Below are 23,389 nucleotides of genomic sequence, written 5' to 3'. Positions count from 1 at the left end.
ACTGAGTAGCTTGTATTCCATACCATTGCTGTAACAAAAGTGTATACCATACAGTTCCTCTAGCACACACCTAGTTGGTTTTATTAACAACAATAGTTAAAAATCCGTCGAAAACGAACACTGAATTAAACTGAAATTAAAGAACCTTGTGAGCTCGCTCATAATACCCCCACGTGCAAACATTTACAATAGTTAGATTGATTGATTGTTGGGGTTTAACGCCCGAGCAGCAATATTTCAGCTATATTCAGGAGATGAACAAAAAATGGATGATAAAATGAACATGAAATTATGAAATGAAAAATGGGATGGGACACAGGGAAAATGGGGGTCGACAAATTTTGATTGCCACTGGAAATAGGAAGGGATTGGTAGGGTTGGGCAATTTAACCTCCTGTGGTGGAGCCCTATGGTTCCTACTCCGGGTAAATACCACAGAAGGGTTCTTTAACGTGCGAGGAACGTGACATCTTTCCGAACACGTTGCACCACTATCGTTTGCCGTATTATAGCCTGACGACCCCAGCATGTAATATGCCAGGGTTACCCCATTCCACCACCTGGGGCACACAACCCAATTGCTCTGTGGGCAGAGCACACTAGCCCCCGGCCAGGGTTGTGAGCAATATTTAGTCGCCTTTTACAAGTTTAGCGCTGCTGCAGGCCTATTCTTTTGACACCCGGACCCGCACGGGGCTACAATATTTAGAAAAACTTCACTCTATATCCAAATAAGGTGTCCCCTTAACGGATTTATATGAATTTAACCAATTCAAGTTTTTATTTTTGTGTATTAAACCAATCCAAGTTTTAATTGTCGCCTTGATAGCGCATCTCATCAGTTTTTGAATGAAAACCATCAGGACAAAAAAAGTGACGCTACCCTCACTAGTCATCCTTCAAAAATGTAACCTTTCTTTATCGATTTTTGTGAAAATCCTATCCAAGTCTTTCTTACTACTTATAATTCACCAAACTTGGAATGAAATTTAAAAAAAAAAATGGGGTGCAATCCTGGCGACAAACTGATTTCAGTTTTTAACCTCTCCCAAAAAAAAGGTGGTCTCCCTTGACCGATTACAATGAAATTCAATTCCAAGATTGTTTTGCTATTAATAATTCACTCTAAAGTATGAAGTACCCATTCAACCCAAAAAAGGATGAGGTTTGAAGGGGTGTCACTGTATTAATTCAGAAAACAGTGCTTGCATTTATTATCACCGTCAGTGTTGATCAAATGGTGTTTTAGATATTGAAATGTCAAGAAAATTACGTACTGGTAATTTAAAAAAGCACAGTGTGTCACTAAGCCACTAAAGTGCATCAAATAATTTCCTAATTAACAGATTACAAAACACCATTTTGATTTCTCAAATAAATGAGATTTTATTTAAGAACTATGGTTTTTATTATCATTGAACAAAATATAATTAGCACTCCATTGTCAAAAATTCTTTTTACAATATATTACATTTCATAACTCTGTCTGTTGTCACACACGTCTTCAAATATAAAGAATAGCAACCAAAATTTCATAACTTTGTTGTCACGCACGTCTTCAAATATAAAGAAAAGCAACCAAATATTGAACTTACTCAACCATGTAATGAAAAGTAATCATGATCACTTGTGAAAGCATTTTGAAGGAATTTCCATGTTGAACTGTCATTCTGGTTCCATTACACTGAACAGGAAAGTGCCTATGCGTACAAGTAATGCTTAATCAATGCCAACTAAACAATACAAGGCTCACTTATTCAAAATACGACAAGTGGTTACTTTTCTGATTGTTGACACCATTACAATGAAACTAAGCAAGTCACCTTCCATTGAAATAAAGCCAACAACCACTAAAATTGTAAAGAACTTGTTTACTCAAAACAATGAGTATGGCCAAATTTACACGCACTGTGTTTAACGCACATGTAAGTATGTGTATTTCATGTGTAAGAGTAATCAAGGGAACCAAGGTTAAACTCTTTGTAAATAAATGCATGCACATGTACATAATGAATACATGATGTAAATTTTCATGTGTAAAACTATATTAGCACCTGTTAATATGTTCTGAAAAGGAGAAATATCATCCATGCTATAATTTGTGTTTGCATGAACCCAAAATGTTCATTTATTTGTCTAAAGAAATACACATGAATGTAAAATGGCCCACATTGATGGAGGTTTAAATTGGAAACAATTTGTATACATGTTTCAGAATAAAATTTACTCATGATTTGACAAGTAAACATTAACATGGAGGTACTTTCATGTCAAAAGAACTTATGTTTTAGATCAGTCAGAGAAATATTTTGAATTATATCTTGCCACACAAGATATTAAGGCCATGTTACAAAAAAATTAACAAAAAGACAGCACTCAAGATGCAGCATGATACCACCAGAGGTCAAACCGTGACTAAATAGAGCAAGTATGGACAAACCATTCAAGCTTGATACAGCTCCAAATAATGATTAAAATAAAATATTTGACAAAGGATAAGAATTTTCAATCACAAGGCCAAGGCCAAAATTCAATCCCTGCCTTCATATAACCTTGTGATACCATTTTAAGAATTCCATTTTATCATAGAATTTATCTATTGATCTTTGAATTACCTCATGGACAAGTCAAGTTAGGACTAACAAACATTTTCTTTAAACATGGCCTTAATTGTTCACAATAAATATAAAGCATTGCTCTTTTATCAAACACTATTTTATCAAATACATTCATAGTAACAAAAATAATCTTATAAACTGAAAACTAGTTTGTGTTCATGGTGATAAAGAAAATTTCACAAAGCAGTACAAGGTACCTGTATATAGAGACAAAAAATGATATCTGATGAAACATTTTTCTCTGCAAGATTCTTTAGGGGAATGGTATGTTTGCATTAAAATAAGGCCTTTCAAAGTTAATTTCTTGGTTATCATACCATTTTTCTAAATTGAGGCAGTACCAGTTAATGCCTTTTTATTGTTCGAACAAATAATTAAGGTACTTTTTACATGAAAAGAGATACTATATGTTTATTTCATTGATATGGCAAAAACAAACAGGTAATGAGGAGCCCTGAAAAGAGACAAGGGGTGTCATGAAATCATTCTCAGTTGGCCTTATACACGGTCTAGCAAGGAAATAACACAAGCATAAAAAAACAAGTTTATCTTTACATTGAAAGATGCTTTTCTAAGAAGCTACAGTTGGTTTACAGAAACAACCAATTTTATTGTTTAAATACCATGTAGTATATTTTCTATTTTTTTTTTTATATATATATTTTATTTTATTATTTTAAACTGGCCTAAAATGTTTCAAACAGCAATTTACTACAAAAATGTGATCAGAGGGCTCCTGTCACTTTAACTTTAACATTGGAAAAAATAAAAATAAAAAATCCAGTGAGAAATGAACATCTTACACCACACCTGTCTTAAATTCTTCTCTTTATTTTTATTTTTGTTTTGACACTCCTATCCCCTATAGTTCCAGCTAAAATATGTAAATTAACAAACAAAAAAATTGTGGCCCATCAATAAACAGTTGCACTAATGCATGTGATACCATATTCATCTCCTCCCTTTTTTCAGTGTTTACAGTCCCATTTAAATAGGAAAACAATGAATAACGAAAGGGAGTTAACATCTATGAAAACATTGCACCAAAATATATGTATTATCAAAAGAGGTTTTTTTTAAGTGTGAGCAGATGGAGGGACAAAAGTATACCATGACATGTCCACCTAAGTATAAAAAGAAACAAAATACACTTCAAAATGATCAATTCTGTACTTGTAGAACAAACATGCACACATTGCAAACATATAATACGAAGACTAGCACACAAACTTATCACAGTCATCTAAAACAAGGGAAATATTTTTATGAATGTATACATGATCAAATGGGAAAAATCTGGATAATTTCATAATCATTGAAGTTATGACCTTTATAGTGTTGTATATAGGGATGGCCTTAAGGCAGAAAACAAAATGCTAAAATAGTTCCATGAACATACCAAATGCTATATACAGTCCACTTTTTCAAATAATTAAATACATTTTATGAAAAAAAAGAACAAAAATTGTTGAAAAAATCTTAACATGCTTTGTTTTGTTTCAATATGGCTGAATACAGGCTTATCTTTACATTGTAACAACCAATACTCCAAAACTACAAAGCAAATCAAACAAGCTTTTAAAAGAGATCCAATCACATAGGTTAACAGACAGAGAGACAATTTGACAGGCAAACTCGACTTTAACTCTGCTTTGTCAGTTTATAGCTGACTGTGACAAAAATATTTGTACAGTAATAATACGGATCATTATCACAATCTATAAAAACTATTTTCTAGTGACTATGCAAAGATGAGAACAATTTCATTATGAAAACAATGGCAGTTTACTGTAACATTACTTTTACTGGTGGGTACAACTTTTAAGGTTTTGAAGTTTTTTTTATCCAGAACATGGAATTGAATTTGATTCTAACATGATTCCAATCTGGTAATTTACAATGATGATAATGCATTAGTGGATTTTAAGAAAACAAATATCCACTGAAAACTGGTACCCACCAAATAAAAATACATGTTCAGTACCAGAAAACATGAGTTAGGATGATTTGATATTTTATCGACTATGATGGAGCACAAGGAATTCTGGGAATATCATCAGAGTCTGATGTATCATTGTCACTTTCTAGACTGGAGGTGTCTCTGTCTTCAGCTTCTCTTTCTCGCTATAACAGAAATGATTTTCTTCTATTAACTTCTTTTTATATACTACAGTTAACACTAAGGCCAAGAACCAACCCTTCTGCAACAAATAAAACCCTTTAGGTGGACTGTTTCCCTTTTACATATCTTTCAATTTACAGTTTAAGAGTTGTGCAAACAAGCAGCAAAAACAGACCAACTATTTGATTCCCATAGACCCTCAAATTTGTTTTGCAGAATTATAATGATCTGTATTTTCAAAAGTTTTATTGACTAAACATGTATACTGTATTAATCGTCTGTACAGTCAATGTATGTCTTTAGTGTGCTTTACTGCTGACAATTTGTTTTTTCCTCTGAGTGCAGAAGCCAAAGGTACAGACTGCACTGGCCTAAAGGTCAATAAGTTTTAACAACACCTTTCAAGTCAAAAAACTCAATAGATTGGCTGGCAGATTTTCGTTCTGCATTGTAGGTCATATATTTCGTGCTTTTCAGGACGAGAAACTTTGACAATCAAACAGAACTCTGCTTACGTACTGAGCCGGGTTTTTACTGTGCTAGCTCACATAAGTAAGTATCCTGCAGATAGGCATGTCATCCAACTCTCACAAATAATTCTAACTCATAGACAACCACTCTGTCTGCTTTGTATTGAGGAAATGACTTTTATTTTTAACAGAAAAAGGGATATGGACAAAGACAAGGAAGATGTTCAAATCCATTTAACAGATGCAGATTTGCAAAGTTTTATGCACAGATAATTGGACAGATTGGGTTTCAAATAACAGTTGATTGATTTGTAAACAAATCAATATCTTAAGTCTTTGGAAAAAAACATGTAAAACTTAAATTTTGGTATGGTACATAAAACTGAAAGTTGGCAACTTTGGAAAAATCAGCAAAGCAGAACATAATGAATACTTGATCTGAAACTCACCATGGTAGACTCACATACTAAAAATCAGCTCAATATCTGCAGGCACTTAGAAAAAAAGTGTGGAAAACTTAAATTTCAGTAAATTTTTCACAGTTCATGGGCCATAACTCCGACAAAAATCAGGGAAGCGGAATGTAAAGTAAACTTGATTTGTTACTTATCAAGGTTGACTCTATACCAAAAATCAGCTCAATATCTGCAAGCATTTAGAGAAAAAGGACGGAAAACTTCAATTTTTTTCCACACTGACAGACGGACAGAAGAAGTGCAAATCTCAAGTCCCCTATGGCTAAAGCTGATAGGGAACTAAAAAGGCAAATACAGTGTAGTCACTCTACCAAGTTGGAGTGTGATATAATATGTTTTAGGTGGTGCCAACAATAATAAATTCTTTAAAGTTGCATCATATATTAAATATGCCAATAAAAGTAATATCACTAGACATACCCTTCTCCTTGCTCTAGGCATATGATGCATGATATACCATAACATTTGTCCATCAATCATATCTACATCATGGACTCTTTCATCTTCTCTCTGCTTTAAATTTCTCTTCATTACCTGTAATATTCAAATCAATTCTCAATTCAATTCTTTGTTACCTCAAACTAATACAGTTCATCAGTATAAACAATAATGCACTTTTACAGCAGTAAGATACAATTTGAAATATAAACCATGAAACATCAGATATTATTGAGTTACAATATATTTCTAATATGAAATATCTCATATAAGTATTTTCCCAAGTTACAAAGATCTTTTGTGTTCTCAACAGAAAGTGGCTGGACATGTTTGAATGCAGATGGTATATAGCAAATCATAGGGTATTTAATATTGATTGGTTGATTATGGTTTAAAATCCTATGTCAGATATTTGATGCATTTCAAGATTAGAATAATTAACCAACCAATCAGACCATGCTTTGGACAAAGACCGACTCACTAAGCAGGATTATTTGTTATGCTAGCTTACTGAACTAACAGCCTTGCCGGTTGGCATGCAACGATAGGGAATCTACAACTTACCACACTCAGAAGAGCGCACTACCTTGAGACCATCGAGGCAGTATGGTATTCAACAATGAAGATGACAACATTTGATATCTATTTTCATAAACTTTCTATATTTTTTCATCTATGGAACTATTTCTAAATCAGCTGATTATAGTATTTGTGCAGTGGAAACAGTTTGGTGTTGATAAAGGGTGTTTAGAATTAGAACCTCCTATTTTGTTTTTTATAAAATGTAGTGACGTTTGTGCAAAATTTTGTCAAAAATGGAGCAAACAATAGCCCTATTTACAAATTTCAGGATTAAGCTTAGAAATAGTTTTCTTTAATTGTTTGTCACGACAAAAACTTGCACCTAAAACTTCATAGGTTGTAGAAATACCTTAATTAATTGTATAATAAAATTTGTTTTCATTTCTAAGATTCTTTACATTTTAAGGTTTTTGTTTAGTCTTTATTATTCATTGTTTATGACATGAATTAATGAATGATTTATTATAATTAATGTAACCTGTATAAATAATATTACATAAATATAGAACATGAAATAATATTCAGCCAATAAGGCTTATAATGCCCTGACTTTTGTTCAGAAAAAAATATCACAGAAAAAATATAATAGATATAAACAAGGCTTAATATTGTTTCAAATAAATTCACAAGAAGGAGATTGTCGGTAGGTTTAAAGAGTAGTTCGGCTCAATTTATCAGTCTAAGATAAAGTGAACTATTGTTTATTATTTATTTTAAGTTAAGAGATTTTTAATGCAACATCCAATGACAGTTTTATACTTCTGACGAAAATAATTTCAACTAACCAATTCAAAGAATAACATATTTCATGCAGATTTTTTTCTGCAAAGAGTAGAAAATGCAAAAAATAGTGAAAGAATAAAAATGTATTGATCATAATTATTCAATACATTCTTTGCCTATTGCAATTTGTCTTGAAATACAAGATTTTTATTCTGAGTGCCCTTTTAAGTACCAGTCCATTTTAATTTCAGACACTGCCTATGGTAAAGTGTTTCATGGTAAAGAAAAAAAAAACACCAAACAAAGGGTTCTTTTTTGGTCTACAAATGCTATACTTTTTTATGTGACAATAGTCCTTTCTGTATTTAGATCTGTACTTTTGAGAAAACCATACTTTATCCACCCACTAAAATTTACCAAATCCAACAAAATCAAGAATGATAACTTGTAAAGTGCTAATGTCATACACAATCTATATAGTTTTTATCTCAAAATTGCAAAATCCAGATGACAAACTAAGACAAGTTATGATGTGGTCTGTAGGTGTTTCTGAATTAGAAATAAAAGTGAAATCGGTGAGTTTTTTACATGCATGAATCACCTCCTGCTGATTTTAATAGAGACTGGTACTTAAAAAAAATGACGAGATCAATACCTTACACTTTTATAATCAATGATGTATACAAGATATTTTCAATTGATCGAGATGTGCCTTTACATTTTTTATTGAACCATCATCAGTTTCTGAAATGGTGTTGAAATGATTTTGACTACTAATATATATAATTTAAGTGAGAATGGTACATTAGAGAGGAAAGGATTCTAGAAAGGTGACTTGTTCTATTATAGAAGAGAGAGTGTTGATAGATTCTACATGTAGTGGCTGAATGGAACAATTAGAAGGTCTACATGTACATGTAATTAGATTGTAAATACAACATACTTTCTTCATTCCTTTCAGCTCTGTAGGTTCTTCAGCCAATGGTAACCAAACCTTGACCTCATGATCTAATCCACTTGTGGCCAAAATTGGCAAGGTAGGATGAGGCTCCAGTACATTGATCTACAATTAGTTCTTGTTATACAATTTTCTGTATTTGGCCAATATTTTGTTGATAAGAAATTTTCTTTTTTTTTCAAAAGTTCCAGATTTTCTCAATGAAAAATAACTTTGGAGAGTTATTTGTGCACACATATACTAGGTCACTTTTCAATTTCATCATTCATTGAAATACCTTTGAAACAACTTTTTAGTAGCTCATAGATAACAAGCATCACAGGAACTTAACAATTAAAGATACAGAATCTTTCAAACTTATGTGTAAACAATTTGTAAACATTCTTAAAGGATCTTAATTATTGATGGATAATACATGAAAGAGGGAGACATAATAATTATTGCTGCAATGTTCCGAATACAACTTTGTTGGAAAGATAACAAAGTTATGGATATCATTTGATTTATGATGTAACTATTTTATTTATAGTACATACCGCTCCATTATCATCTCCCTTCAAATACTGTACAATATCTTGAGAGTCTTTATCCCACAAGAATATATGGCCACAATCACTACCACTGACAACAAACTCACTCTTAGGACCATAAAAGTTAACTCCTTTCACTGTTAATAAAAGGAGAAAGAACAATTATCTTCCAATATGACGCAAGAGTAAACTGTATGAAGACTAGGTCATAAAGCAAAGAATCCCAAATATGACACTGATGAAATGAAATGAAAAAAAATGTTGGGTTTTTTTTTTATTATTTATCAGTCATCAACTGATTTCAGATCATGCAGAACAACTTGTGGATTTTAATCCTGATATCAAAAGTGATTGTCATGAATGAGGTAGTGTCCAGATATCTTGATCTATTTTTTTTCGGAAACTTCATTTTTTTACATTGTTCTCACTGTCTGATATATCTCAGGCTACTGTAGTGATACTGAAAGATTGGTAATATCCAATGACAACATAAGGTCAAATTGTCTATGACATCACAGATAAATAGAATACAAGAATTTTGAATGTTTCCATTGAACAACACATCCCACTTTATAGGGTTCACTGTGATATTGACTGTCTCAATTTCAAAACTGCTGGCATTCGGTATTACTCCATTTTACCCAGTAGCAATACATGAATTCACACTTGTTATTTTGCTCTGAATGAACCCAGATTTGTCTCAGAATTTCCTTGTGACGTCAATGAAACAATGCAATTTTAAATTGTGACATCCCTAATCTTTAATTTGAAGGAGAATTCAGCAAGAAAACAACGGCAAAATATATTATTTTTGTCAATGGCATCCATAAGTGTAAATACGTCTATTTGAACATGTGACCAGTATAGTCTTGCTGGTTCAATGTCTAGAATGACCAGGATGCTTATTTTCACATACACACAGATTTTTATTAATTTCACACCTGATTGAAAATCAGTCTCTCAGCAATTCAAAGGTCATAGGTTAAATTCAAATTGATTCCTATTTCATATGAGATTAAGACCTCTTTAAAGATTATAATTAAAGTATGCAGTATACCCTGCCATAGCAATTTTTCAAAACTCTGTTGAATCAAACAATATGCTGAATCTTTAAGCAGCACTCAGAAAAGGATCATGCAATATGTGATACATGGTTGGAAAGCCTACATATTTTTATTTTTGATATTTTGTTTAAAATGCCTTAGTAAACAAAAATTAACATTTGGTTTTTCATATAACTTGTGCTCATAGAAGATAAAAAATTTATAGAATACACTGTATAATTCAAAATTAAGGGAGATAACTCTGTCAATGACACTCAAATACAATAGAATCTATTGGATTTTCAATATTGATTATCTCCTAAGAGCAGGCAGACTTGAATGAATAATTACACATTTCATAATATAGATCCATAAAGCAACTTGATTACAAAAATAAAAATATGTAGCCTTTTTTGGAGTGTATCACTTTTTTCCAGATTTTGCATGATTCTTACAAAGACAGCTACTTAAATCAAATTTCAAATCATTCCTTTGAATTGTTCTCAAGTTTAGTTGACAGAAATTTAAAACATCAAAAAAAAACATACAGAAACCAGTAAAACTTAATGACCAACATGCTCAAAGCCAGGAGCATAAAGGTCTGAGGTATGCATGCACATGTATGATATGATTTGAGAAATTTCTAACATTGGACTTTCAATAGTACCTGTATGGTTATTTCGATGTCCTGAATATCTTTTGATGTACTCTGCTCCATCTGTGTGGTAATTGTTAAACATGTAAATATCCTCATCATTGTATGATCCAATAATCTCTGGAAAAAAGCACATTACACCAATTTGTAAATGAAAGTATTTGTTAATTGATAATAAACAAAGGCATACATTACAAAATTGGAAGAGATAAAGATAAAGGTACATTGTATTACCATTTCTCGCTACAACAATTTTAAGTATAATTAGATAAAGTATCCTAACACAAAAGATTTATATGGTATCATATTTTTTTTAACAAAAATAAAAACTTATCAGTTATAATTTTTTATTCAATATGTAATCAAAATATACGTGTGAGTTTAGTATTTTTTGTTGCTTGTTTTTCATCTTCTCAATTTACTATAACTACACTATTTAGGTGTCATCCTGGTTTGCATACATTTAATTACCATACTAATTAAATAGTTAAATAAACAAAAAAGACAATGGGTTCATACACCTTGAGGACCTATAGTTTGTTTTAAATATGTACAATGAAATGCATAATATTTTTTTTTACCTGCAGAAAATATATGTTGGCATTCTGTTGAGTTTTGTTTTAGCATTGATTGCGTGTTTTATTTAATGTGTACATTTGTCCCTCATTTCTAATAGTCCTATAAAAAATAAGTAAAACATCATTTTTCAATAAATATTTTAATAACAAAATCAACAACACAAGATAAGGGACAAGACAATTCATTTTCAGATAGCTTGAATCACAACAAATAAAATAAATAATTTGCATATACTAAGAATACATATACAACATTTAAGACCCATTGTATCAGTTGCAGCATTAAAATAAATATAAAATCAGGTTAAATTATCAGAAATGACAAAGCATGAAATATATTACAATGTTTGTATTGTATAAAAGTTCACTAATTAAGATGTAGTAAGTGAGAAGCGGCATCTGCGTAGTCTATCACAGTCATAATCCGCTGCTGATATCTGTCTTTGAGTTGCTGTAGTTGTGTGTTGATGTGTTGGTAAACTGGTGTAGTGGAAGAAACATCCTTTGATGGTCACACCTGGAAATACAGTAGTGGCGGCATTATTGGTGGCAATCTCGTAGTCCATGAATACAGTCTGAGGTTGAAGTACAATGTTGAGTTGGCGAGATATCTCTTTGATGTGGCTGTAGAATCTGATGTAGGTTGTCTTTGTCTGGTAGTAAGCCAAATACTAGTGGAAACATGGAACCGTCGATCATAGCATGGCTAGTGTATAGTTGATAAACAGTATGGTTTAATCCTGGTAGTTGAAAATATAAGCATGCGTTGGTGAATGTTGTCATCAGGCAGTAGAAATTGTTCCCCAGCAGTAGTTGTACACCATTTGTCTTGGAGGTTGATGTCTATGGTAGTTTTTGGTAATGCGGGTCTGGTCAGTGATCTCTGGTGGTAAAGTGAAGTTTTAATTGAGTAATATGTAGGTAGCTGTTCTACCATCTGCCTGGTATCGTCGTTCCACTCTGGTGTGCGTAATTTCACTGCTTCCTCCTCGTAGATTGTTGGTACTGGTGTGACCTCGGATTTAGATCAGTCTTTCATTGTCTGTATTACCCTCATGACATCAATTTTGGATTGGTTGCTTGGGTGGTTGTGTTGGTATCCACGTTTGACCAGATGGCCATCATGCGTGTTGACTGTAGCAGGACATGTGTTGATGACACATTGCCAATATATGCATGTGTTGCGTTGACTTCTGATGCTGTAGCGATACCCATCTAAGACTAAGCTGTCTTTGCCAAACTGTTTTTAACAAATTCAAGTGCTCGTAGTTGTGCCAATGCCATTTTTACTTGGAAGCTTAACATTAAGGAATGTAATAAATTTCAACAGACATTAATTAAGGATAAACTATAAAACTAACTTTACAGTTTTAATTTTTTTCAAGTTCATAATTTATTATGTAAATAATTGTATTTTTGTACTATAATCCCAATATTGACAACATGTACTAAAATAAAATATTAAATCATGAAATATTTCATTTAAAACATCATCAAGTTTATTTTGATATTCTCATAACAATATCTTAAGATTTTAAGTACAATTCTTCAGGTAAAATACAGGTGCAATTAAGGTGACCAATAAAGAACAGACTATAATGATTAAAACAACAATTTCGTCTTTGTTTATTTAAACCTATAATTAAATGTATGCAAACCAGGATTAAGCCACTATTTATCTGTCTATCAAAGTATTATTTCAACAGTGTATACCTGTTCCATTATAATTGTACACTGCACAGGTAACATTAGCCTTGACATCACTGTTCACCTGTAAAAATAAACAACAGATTAATAGACTGATTATTTTCTAACACAAATTGGCAATCTGCTTACATCCATTGTACAATAACTTCAGTTTGATCAAGCAGACTGAGCTTTGGAATAACTGTATCATAAGATGATATGTAACCTCTGCATCTGCATTTCAATCCCCTATGATGATGCCAAAAAAAAACTATGCATCGGAGTTAACAAACTGAACTGTAGAAGTTAGCAATACACTCATTCATTTAAATAATGAATGCATGGTTTGATAAGCGATATGCATGTAAATAAAATAGCACTGGAAAGTTTAAAAGATTTTTTGTAAACTTTTTTTCTGTTCAATTTGACCCAAGTTCGAGTCAAATTTCATAGTAATTTTCATTTTGCAGAAAAACTACATGCATATTGGTGTATATCCTGTAGAATTAAGTCAAACAAAGTCAAAGTTTACATGTGAATTATAAGAGAGTATTTCGCATACAATGGTTTCAACTAATCTATGTGATACTACATAGAAATATCATATTTACAATCATGGCGAAATTTGTGGGGCCGTCGGACATGACCGGTACTTTTAGCCGCCCGCCTGGTAAAATTTGTGTGATTTCCGGTACGTTTTTTTATTAGACACGCTTCATCCAAAACTTCCCGTTTAAAGATGGCCTTCGAATTGGATCAGAGAAATGATTCTGGTCTGGCAGATAATTGTTCAGTCCAGCAGATTTTGTTAGGTTGCCAGACCAAATGTCTGAAAGGTTGAAAAATGATTTCGCCAGGTCTGTATTTAACCTTATTTGATCTTAATCCCTTCATACCATATTTACTCACCAAGCCATGTGGACAAAACTTTTTCAATAAACCTGAGTGAATATCATCCTGAAAAAAAAACCCCAAAAAAAAACAAGTTAGTGAAGTACAGAAATTCAGATCATATAAATATTGAAAATTTCAGTCAACTGTACATGTTTCAAGGAGCAACTTACCATTTGCATCATTTGAACCAGATCCTTTAGGAAGTTCAAGAGAATGGATATGTACCAACCTCGTAGTCGTGCTCAATTCTTATCCACCAGATTATTCATCCTATATCATGGTTAATATCTATTAACATTAACCGTATCATTATCGAATCATTAAAATATATAATTAAGAAAAACATCGATGGATTCATGAAGTTTTATGTAAGATAGGCCTCAGAATCACTGGTAATCTAAGACCAAAATTTCCTAAAATCAATAATTTTAAGTGAACTGATCTGTTAAATTCAGAGTTGAGGAAGGATTTGAGGAAGTATGTTAATGAAACTGAACACCTACATTCGAGGGTCTGGATTTTCTATACAGATTATGATTAGAAATTATGTTATCACATACATTTATTTTTTCAAATTCTTGGTGTTTGTATTGCTTTCAAAACCTTTACCTAATGTTAGCGTTAATGGCTTAAATAGGAAATTATCATTTTTTGTGGAGAGTTAGAGGAGTAATGTCATATTTAATATGCAATGTTTTTGGCAAGACTCTTTTATAAACTGGAATTGTCTGTTTCATTAGAAATACTAGTCAGTTTGATGTAAAATCAAATTCACAGTTCTATAACGAGATAGATTGATTATTGTTTAACTACCAAAGGCAGATATTTCATGCATTTCAGGACAAGAACAATTCACCACTTGAACAGACTCTGCATTGTACTGGTACGACACGCTCAGCCAGATTTTTATTGTGCTTGCTCACAGAAGCAAAAGACTGCAGGTAGGCATGCCACCTCACTTGAGCAAATTATTCTAACTTGGAGCCAACCAATAGTCATCACTATCTTCTAAATTACAATGCGCTTGGCAAAGAAGCAGTGACTACCAATTTTACAGTCTTTGCTGTTACTGTGCTGGGGACATAACTTACTACCTCCCACACTTGGGTCCAAACCTGTATGTCAATGTACTTTTTATACAATCATACCTGGTCTATCTTTCTTTTATCATATATCCTGTCAATAAATTAATAAATCATAAATGAAAGGTAAACTTTAAATATATTTAAATATTACTTGACTGCAATCTCAGTTATTTAATCTTGCATTAATTTTTTTGCAATTTTGCAAAAAGATTATGGTTTTACTTATGATGCTGAAGCAAAAGACTAAATTTGAAATTATTCCTATGAATAGTTTCAAAGTTGTGGCTGACAAAAAAAAATTATGGTACAGATATATGTACATACATGTATTATACCTATACCTGGCACCTGAAGTCTAATGGCAAGGGCTAAAAATAGGAAATCTTACGGGACATTACATGAAACCCTGTCATGTTGTGTTGCATTTAACATCTATGGACACATGCTAAATTATATATTATTACATAGGAATAACAGACCAAACTCAAATAAAAGCCTTAGACTACATGATCTCAAAAACAATTACTTTCACCTTTTTTCAGCATTCCTAGAAAGACAACTCCAAATTATCAAAAAAAAAAACAAAAGTAATTTAAACTATTAAAATTCCAAGAAAGATAACTCTAATTCATCAGGAAAAAAAATTGCGGGTAAAAATAACTGAAAATGAAAATTAAACTTTATCTAAATTCCATACAGAACTAACTTTCACAAATCTTAGCATTCAAAGATAACTGCAATTCTTCAAAAAAAAAATTAGGGAGTAAAAATAGTCGCAACTTTTGTCTAAACAATCTGAAATTCGAGCTTGATCTGTATTTATGATACAAAATGATTGATCAAAGTTTGAAAAAGATCCTTTGATATCTTCTAAACTTATCATCTGGAAACTGTTGGGGGAGGGACACTCAACTGCAATACTTTTGGAAGGTATCACCAAATATGTTGCCATTTCTTGGAAAGGCCACCTCAAAAGATGAAGAAGGATTTCAATCAATCTAAATGAAGTTCATATCAAAATCTGCACAAATGATCTGATCTGATCAAAAAGAATTCCGAAGGTTTTCAGTCTTTCATACATATTTGGTTACATTCTAGGGCAGATTTTGTCTGTAGCAATATGACCATATATATATATATTTTTGTACTACAAAAACATACCTGATGAAGTGATCTCTGCCTCCAACACAGAACTCATATGAATTGGCTGGGTTTGAGTGGATGGAATACAATGGTATCTTCTTATCATCTTCTTTCGTTATTGTCAACCTATAAATAAGAAGTATTTTGTCATATCTTACTTAAAACATAGTGAAGATTCTTCATTTGTGTAATTTACACTGTATGAAAGGTTTAATGACTTGTATGAATGGAAAAAACAATGGAACTATTATTTTTAGTCCTTTTAGAAAAAAATCAAACCTCTATTTTTACAACATTTGATGCATGAAATTTCATATTTCTTTGAAAAGATAAAAAAAGAAACTGCAAAAGTACCAGTACTGTATTGTGCAAGTACATATATTTAATAGTGGTTTATAGAGTTGTTTTTGGATAGTTCAGCATTCATTTTGTGACTGACTTTCTATATTTCAATACAGTATTTGTTGCAAATTCCATGCTTCCATCAAAATCTCTGTTTATCTATTTCATTTACTTATTGGGTTTATCCTGTCTGAGGTCTATACCATATACCAAAGCATCTTCTCCACAGCTAAGGAACACATGAGGGGAATCCAACTCTAAAGCTAACTGAAATTACAATAACAAAGTCCCCATACAAGTAGAAATACAGTACATCATAACATAGCTCATCATAAAGATCAGTTAAGTTTTTTTTTCAAATCTTTCATCAACTCAGCAATGTCACACACAATTAAGGACAAGATAGAATTTCACTGACAACACAATTCAAAAGCTACATTGTATAATCAGAAATGATTTTACAGGGTCTAAACAAAGCAGATATTGGCAAAATCAGAAGTAAATATATAGTAAAAAAAAAAGAATCGTAACGGTAAAATCCAGATTTGAAATAGCAGAATTCCACTAAACAGCGGAAAAAAATCATCCCTGGTATAATAATGGCTACAGACAGTATTCTAAACGAAGTTAAAATGATGACTTAAAAACGTAAATGAATTCTTTTACTGTAAATAATTTTTCATTGAACAACTGACCTTATGAGCAGCTCCTTTATGCTGAGCTAGTTTCTTGGTTCCTTTACATACACCAGTTAAGGAGAGCTCTGCTAACCTAATCTGACCATCTCTAGCACAACTAACTACATGACAATCCCCACTGAATGGCATGAACTTAGCCTGTTAATATATGTAAATTGACAATAGGGAACAAAACATAACAATGTTAACATTAAAAATTGATAGTACACATACCGGTACTAGGCAGTGAACTCAAAGAAATTAATAAGTCGGATTTTAAGAAAAGCAAATGACAATATTTGTTTCAGGGAGTAATTAAGGGAACCAAGGTTATAGCAGTAAACAAAAGAATATAATCCAGGGACAAAGACCAGACATGGAAAACAGACATACACAACAAAGAACATAAAGTAACTAAAATCATACATACAAAGTAACAAAAGTAAATGAGCAACTCTGACTCCACAAAAAACTGGGAGCATGGACCAGGTGCACCGGTATGGTAAGCATCCTCTGTTTTTCTAGAAACACCCGCCGAGTTGCTCATAAAAATGTAAAGTCCATGTTAGGAAAACTATGACACCATGAACAAATCAGTTTTCATGGCGCAGATGGATACACAGTAAACGATCCATGAGTTCATGATGACGACCATAAAACTTCTGTCTTGTAGCAACACAACTCTGTTGCAGAAGCCTATTTGTTAGAATTCTAGTGGGATACAAAAAGTCTGCATAGTTTTGGCAAGCTCTGGCATAACGTATGAGTTGTGATATGAACACTTCATATGCAGGTGCTAAAGGGATATTGCCATAGATGAAAGGAAAGTTGACAATTCTGAATGATAAGTTATCATGTTTGTCATAAAGTTTGGACAATAGTTTTCCTTTACCATCGATTTCTAAGTATAGATCAAGGTATGAGGCTGACCTCACAGTGTCTGTAGCATCCTTTATCTCAAGTGCTTTGGGGTAGATGCAATGTATCAAATCCCGAAAATTAGGATTGTTTAAAGATAATACGTCATCTATATAGCGGAAACTGAGATTAAAGGATCTAGCTACACGATATTCTTTTTTTCTGATCAGATGAGCTATAAAGTCAGCCTCATAAGAGTAAAGGAATAGGTCAACAAGTAGAGGAGCACAATTTGTTCCCATTGGAATGCCCACTGTTTGTTGAAAAACACGTCCACCACACTGGACAAATATGTTGTCAATTAAAAATTCCAGCATTTTGTAAACATCTTCTGTATATTTGGAAGATGATTTGGAATTATTACTTACAAAGTATGAGGAATCTCTACCAAGAACTATATATTTGTATCTAGGTGTACCATCTTTTTTTGGAAAAACAATGATGTATGTTTTTAAGTCAGGATTTTAACTGAGTATGGGGAATAGAAGTATGCAGTGTTGAAAAATCATAGGTTTTAATGCTAGTAATGAGATCTTCTAGTAATCCATGACTTTCACACAACTAAATGTCTATCATAGTCTGATTCTACATACACATATATGTACATGTACATATAAGGAGAATGGATATGGTGAATATATCAAAGAGGCAACACTCCCACAAAGATAAAAAAAAATACCAGCTCAAGGCCACCTGCGGGTCTTCAATGAATGATGAGGAAACCCTCACATCACTGGGCAGGCTGCAAAACAGCATTATACACAGGTACAGCGAAATAGTTGCCTCTATATACTCCAGCAACATAAAGTAAATTGTACAATACTGTCAACATAAATATTAATTTCTCTACTCTCCACAGAGGAGATATGAATGGAGTCACAGTGTCTCCACTCTCCACAGTAAAGTCACCATTTCAAAAATTGTTTGTAGTTTACTACTTTCTATATACATGTACTAAGGAATATTTAATGATTCTAGATGTTTAATAACATTTCTCAGTTACAGACAAAAAAAAAATCATTGAAAATGAGTGACTCCACTATGAAGAGTGGAAAAATTAAGATTTTGGTTGATTGTCGTATATATTTCTAACTTACATGTAAGTGAAAACAATGAACAGAAAGTGCAATATTCTTCTCAACAGATTATAATTGCCCTTCTCATAGGGAGCAGTATAATTTTCAAGCATTGGGCTGCAACATTCAGGAAGAGTAACTTTTAAATTTCTTAATTTGATGCAAATCTAGACCCAATAGGTTTTCTTCACACTTTAATATGTATATGTACAATGATAATGTATTTTTTTGTCATTACATTCATGATATTGTACCTGAAAGACATTACTCCTGTGACCACTATCATAATACAAAGCTGGTCTCTGTTGGATCCAGTTCCACAGTACAATGTTCAAATCATCTGACCCACTGGCCAAAAGAGTCCCTATAAATACATGTAACAAGAATACAAATGTACAGTACATTGTACATGCAAGTAACTCTTAAAATAAGTTTGTTTTGTTGTACAAAAAAATACTGCATGTCCTATAATTTTACTTTTTTCTTCAACACTAACAACAACTACCAGTATTGAAAACAAAAATGCAAGCAGTATACGGTCTGGATCAATACATGTAGCATTTTGTATCTTCTTTTTCAATACATGTACATACTACAATGTATTCATAACTGGTGTGTAAATTCAGTTCAGAGCTTTTGATACAAGGTACTGAATTTTAGCAGTAAAACTTTCTTTAAAATGGGTCACTATTTCATGACATATTTGATACCAACTTTCAGTTTTGTTCTAGATAGACTGGGATTGAAAAAAAGTTGACCCAATGACACTCCAACAAAATCTGAACAGAATACATTTCAAACAAAAACTTGACATACCAATCCTATTAAAGTGTAAAGCATTCACACAACCATCGTGATAGTCTAACTTGGACTCGAGTTTGAATCGTTTTACCATGGTTGCACTAGCTTGGACTTTTTCACGGAAATAAAGAAGTGGACGTCGTTTAGAATAGCCATATTCTCTGTCACGTAGTTCTTTTATTGGTTTAAATGTTTCATTCAAATTTTTACTCTCATCAACTTCCTCTTCTGACGATTCTGATTCTTCACTTTTTTTGGAATCCACCTCAAATTCAGAATCTGAGTCTGAGACATTCTGGTTTCTCACAACTCCAGTAGTATCTTCATTTTCATCACTATTTTCCTCAGTACTAGAATCAACTCTGTTAGATCGTCTCCTTCGTCTTGTCTTCTTTGTTCTCACCAACACAACTTCATCATCTTCCTCACTGGAACTATCACTCTCAATTTCTCTAATCTCATCAACAGATGGCATTGTTACATCACAGGAGCCATTTTCATCCAAAACTTGGCCACTATCATTCAACTCACGAGACGAATCATCATTCTCTGAAAGTTTTGACTGAGAACTTAAAGCAACACCAGAATCTGTTTTAACAGACATTGCACCACTTTCACTTTGAGATTCACTTATATCCAGATCTGATGCACCATCTTTACCAGGGGACCTTTGGATATCTATACCACTGTCTTCCTTCTTCATCCCCATGGCAACATAACCGTCGTTCTTAATATTCTGCTCACTTGTACCCACTCCATTTTCAGTATTACCAGAATGTTCAAACCCAGTTTCTTTTATGACACCATTTTTACTGCATTCAGAATTTTCCACCATTTCACATATACTATTAGAATTTCCATTATTTTGAAAGTTTTCTGATGAGTCCTCGCAGGTCTTCAAATGATTAGAATCTTCGCAGAAACTGTTGCAGCACAAATCTTTACCTATTCCTGATTCATCACCAACTGAATGGTTGATATCAACTACTATACTTGCATCATGGCCGATCCCTGATTCATTCATTGAGATTTTAGTCTTGCTACTGAAGCTACCAATAGGCTCTTCACTGGTATTAGTTAATTCTGCCATTTTGGTGTGAAGCCAACTACTGCGTGATTGTTACATTCTGTAAACAGAAATACAAAAATGTACATTTTAACACTTAGGCTTACACAGATGTGGACTACTGAACTTACAAAACATGTCAGTGCAGGGTATGAGAAAATTTGGACTCAGTCAAGTACATATACATGTACATATATAAAATAAAGAACCAAAAGGCTACAGTATAGCAAAAATTCATCTATATACAACTGCTGTACATGTATGTCCAACTGTTCTCAGTTCTGATTATGCTGAATCTTTCAATTGAAAGCCATGTACTATGTACATTTGTACATGTTATAGTCTGAGGCCATCTAAGATGCAGGAAGTTGAGTTAAATGTATATATACAATGTACATATACCTTCAAGCTTTGCTTTTAATACAGATTTCAAAGATTGTACAGCTTCTATAATCATTCAGTGACATGCATTATGTATATTATATAATACAGTACATGTACATTTGTAGTCATGTGCCTTCCCCTGAATCACCAATGATACTACTCGCTTGAATATAGCTGAAATATTGCTGATCAGGCATTAAACCCCAACAATCAATCAATCAACCAATGATACTGTTTGTCTTAAGTTACCTCTTGAATAAGGTTGTTTCTCCTTAAGAAAATTTCCTAATTACACGTAGTACAAAAAGAGGCTCAATTATTATCTCATTTAAGACAATTTTAATTCCAAATTGTATTTCAGACATGCAATGTTCTACCTAGGATCTGAAAATAGAGGTGACAATGTTTATCAAAATTTTTAGGGCACAGGGGCACTCGGAGTGGCAGAGAAGTGCTGGTACATTGTATTTTGAAGATGAGTTGTAGTGCCCCCTCTATTTTTAAATTTATTTACACAGGACATTTATATGAGTATGGTAGTTTAAAATTACACTGATTAGCTGTTTATTACTTGTCATTTTCTTCTTTTTATTCAACACTCAAACCTAGAGAACATTTGTATCAGTTTTCATTGAATTTTGTCCAGTAGTTTCTGAGGACAATGTTTTTTGAAGTGATAACAATAAAAATAGCAACAAAAAAATATAAAAGCCAAAGAAGAAGGGCAATAACTCCATCATGGTTTCACAAATCATCTCTTTTTACCTTGTCACAATGTGGCGAAACTTAACAATTTTGGAGAAAAACTTTCTGACTGACCCATATGTTCTATTTTTAGTAAAAGCGACGATGTTTTACAAAGGATAAAAAATCCCACATCCCAATATCGGCAGAATACCCTAAAGAATACTCATACTAAGTTTTGTTCTAATTAATCCAGAAGTACAGAGAAGAACAATTTGGAAAAATTGTTGACAACACATGCCAAGGGACGGTAATAGCTCACTTAGCCCTTTGAGCCAAGTGAGCTAAAAAGGCAGGGCTTTATTTTTTTTTTTAGGAGAATCCCAAGATAATCAATTGGCTCTACACTTGTATTTCAAAAAGTCTGTAAATAAAATCAAGCACACAAATAACCTGCTTTGCATGATGCAACTTAATTCAAACCCTGAGGTCACACTCAAAACAGTTGGGACAAATATGAACATACCATTCAAGACTGACACAGCTTGTGTTGTAATCAAGACATTATGCGACTTTATAGCAGGGCGTTACAATAAGCGTTTTCCATCGCAATATTCTAATTTTTCCAGTAAATGTTACATATATCATAAATTACGTCACAAGTAAAGTGGCAGAGCCGTGAAAAGCAATGTTGATATTCAGCTCAATTCACAACACAGTTCTGCAGTAAAATGCCTGACACAGGATAAGATTTTGACTATATTGTCATATTAGTAGCCCATTCCTTAATTAGTCCAAGATTGCTCCGACATCCAATGGCTGATTTTGCCTAACAAGCTGGGACATAAGAGCTAAACCAATATCAAAAACATGAGATTTTGCCAGAAAGTCAAAATGCTGTAAATTCAAATGCAGACTGCTTTTTTGTTGTTAACTTACAATGTACATCAGTCATGAAACTAGTGACATGTTTTTCACTCTAAATGAAATTTGGGTTAAACCTTTTGACAGTTCAAGCAGCATGCTTGCCTATAAAACACAGAGAGATTCAAACAATTCTTAAGCACAACTTAATATTACAACATCGACGAGATAAAAAAAAATCGAGTCGTAACAAAGTCAACATAAGTCATAAACAAAACACGATCAAGACATGTCAAGCCAGTATAAGGAGAAAGAAACAGTGCCTCAATAAATTAATGTTAAGAAATCAAAACAGGAAAAAAATGAGATATTGTCTTCCTTTGAGAAACTGCGACGTACATTTCGGCTGTCAATGTTTTCTCTTCCTGCAGTCAGCTGTGTTTTTCTTTCTATCCTTCACTAAACCGAAGAATATTATCGCATCTGATTGGTCAATTTTCATTTTTTAATTATTTTATAATTTCAATAATAAATGTTATTTGTTAATGAAGGGAAAAATAATTAATTATTTAATTT

The 23,389-nt window shown here is 32.6% G+C and overlaps 1 protein-coding gene across 1 annotated transcript; it reads right to left on the bottom strand.

Moving 5' to 3' along the window:
• Positions 1–1,360: 1,360 nt before the first annotated feature.
• LOC148616650 (DDB1- and CUL4-associated factor 8-like) lies at positions 1,361–23,299 on the bottom strand. Its single transcript, XM_088583834.1, has 14 exons — positions 23,213–23,299; positions 19,831–20,942; positions 19,269–19,378; positions 17,039–17,179; positions 16,516–16,610; positions 16,020–16,127; positions 14,922–14,949; positions 13,789–13,836; positions 12,907–12,964; positions 10,628–10,735; positions 8,924–9,054; positions 8,373–8,492; positions 6,107–6,220; positions 1,361–4,742 (listed from the first exon to the last, which is right to left on the bottom strand). The coding sequence occupies exons 2-14, from the start codon at positions 20,903–20,905 to the stop codon at positions 4,641–4,643; spliced, it is 2,238 nt and encodes a 745-aa protein (XP_088439960.1). The 5' UTR covers positions 20,906–20,942; positions 23,213–23,299; the 3' UTR covers positions 1,361–4,640.
• Between the last annotated feature and the right edge of the window lie 90 nt (positions 23,300–23,389).

Source organism: Perna viridis, chromosome 5 (assembly GCF_037379345.1).
Source record: "Perna viridis isolate PV_CMFRI_1.1 ecotype Kerala chromosome 5, ASM3737934v1, whole genome shotgun sequence".
Taxonomy (NCBI): domain Eukaryota; kingdom Metazoa; phylum Mollusca; class Bivalvia; order Mytilida; family Mytilidae; genus Perna; species Perna viridis.
This window is presented reverse-complemented; position numbering and strand designations above follow the sequence as displayed.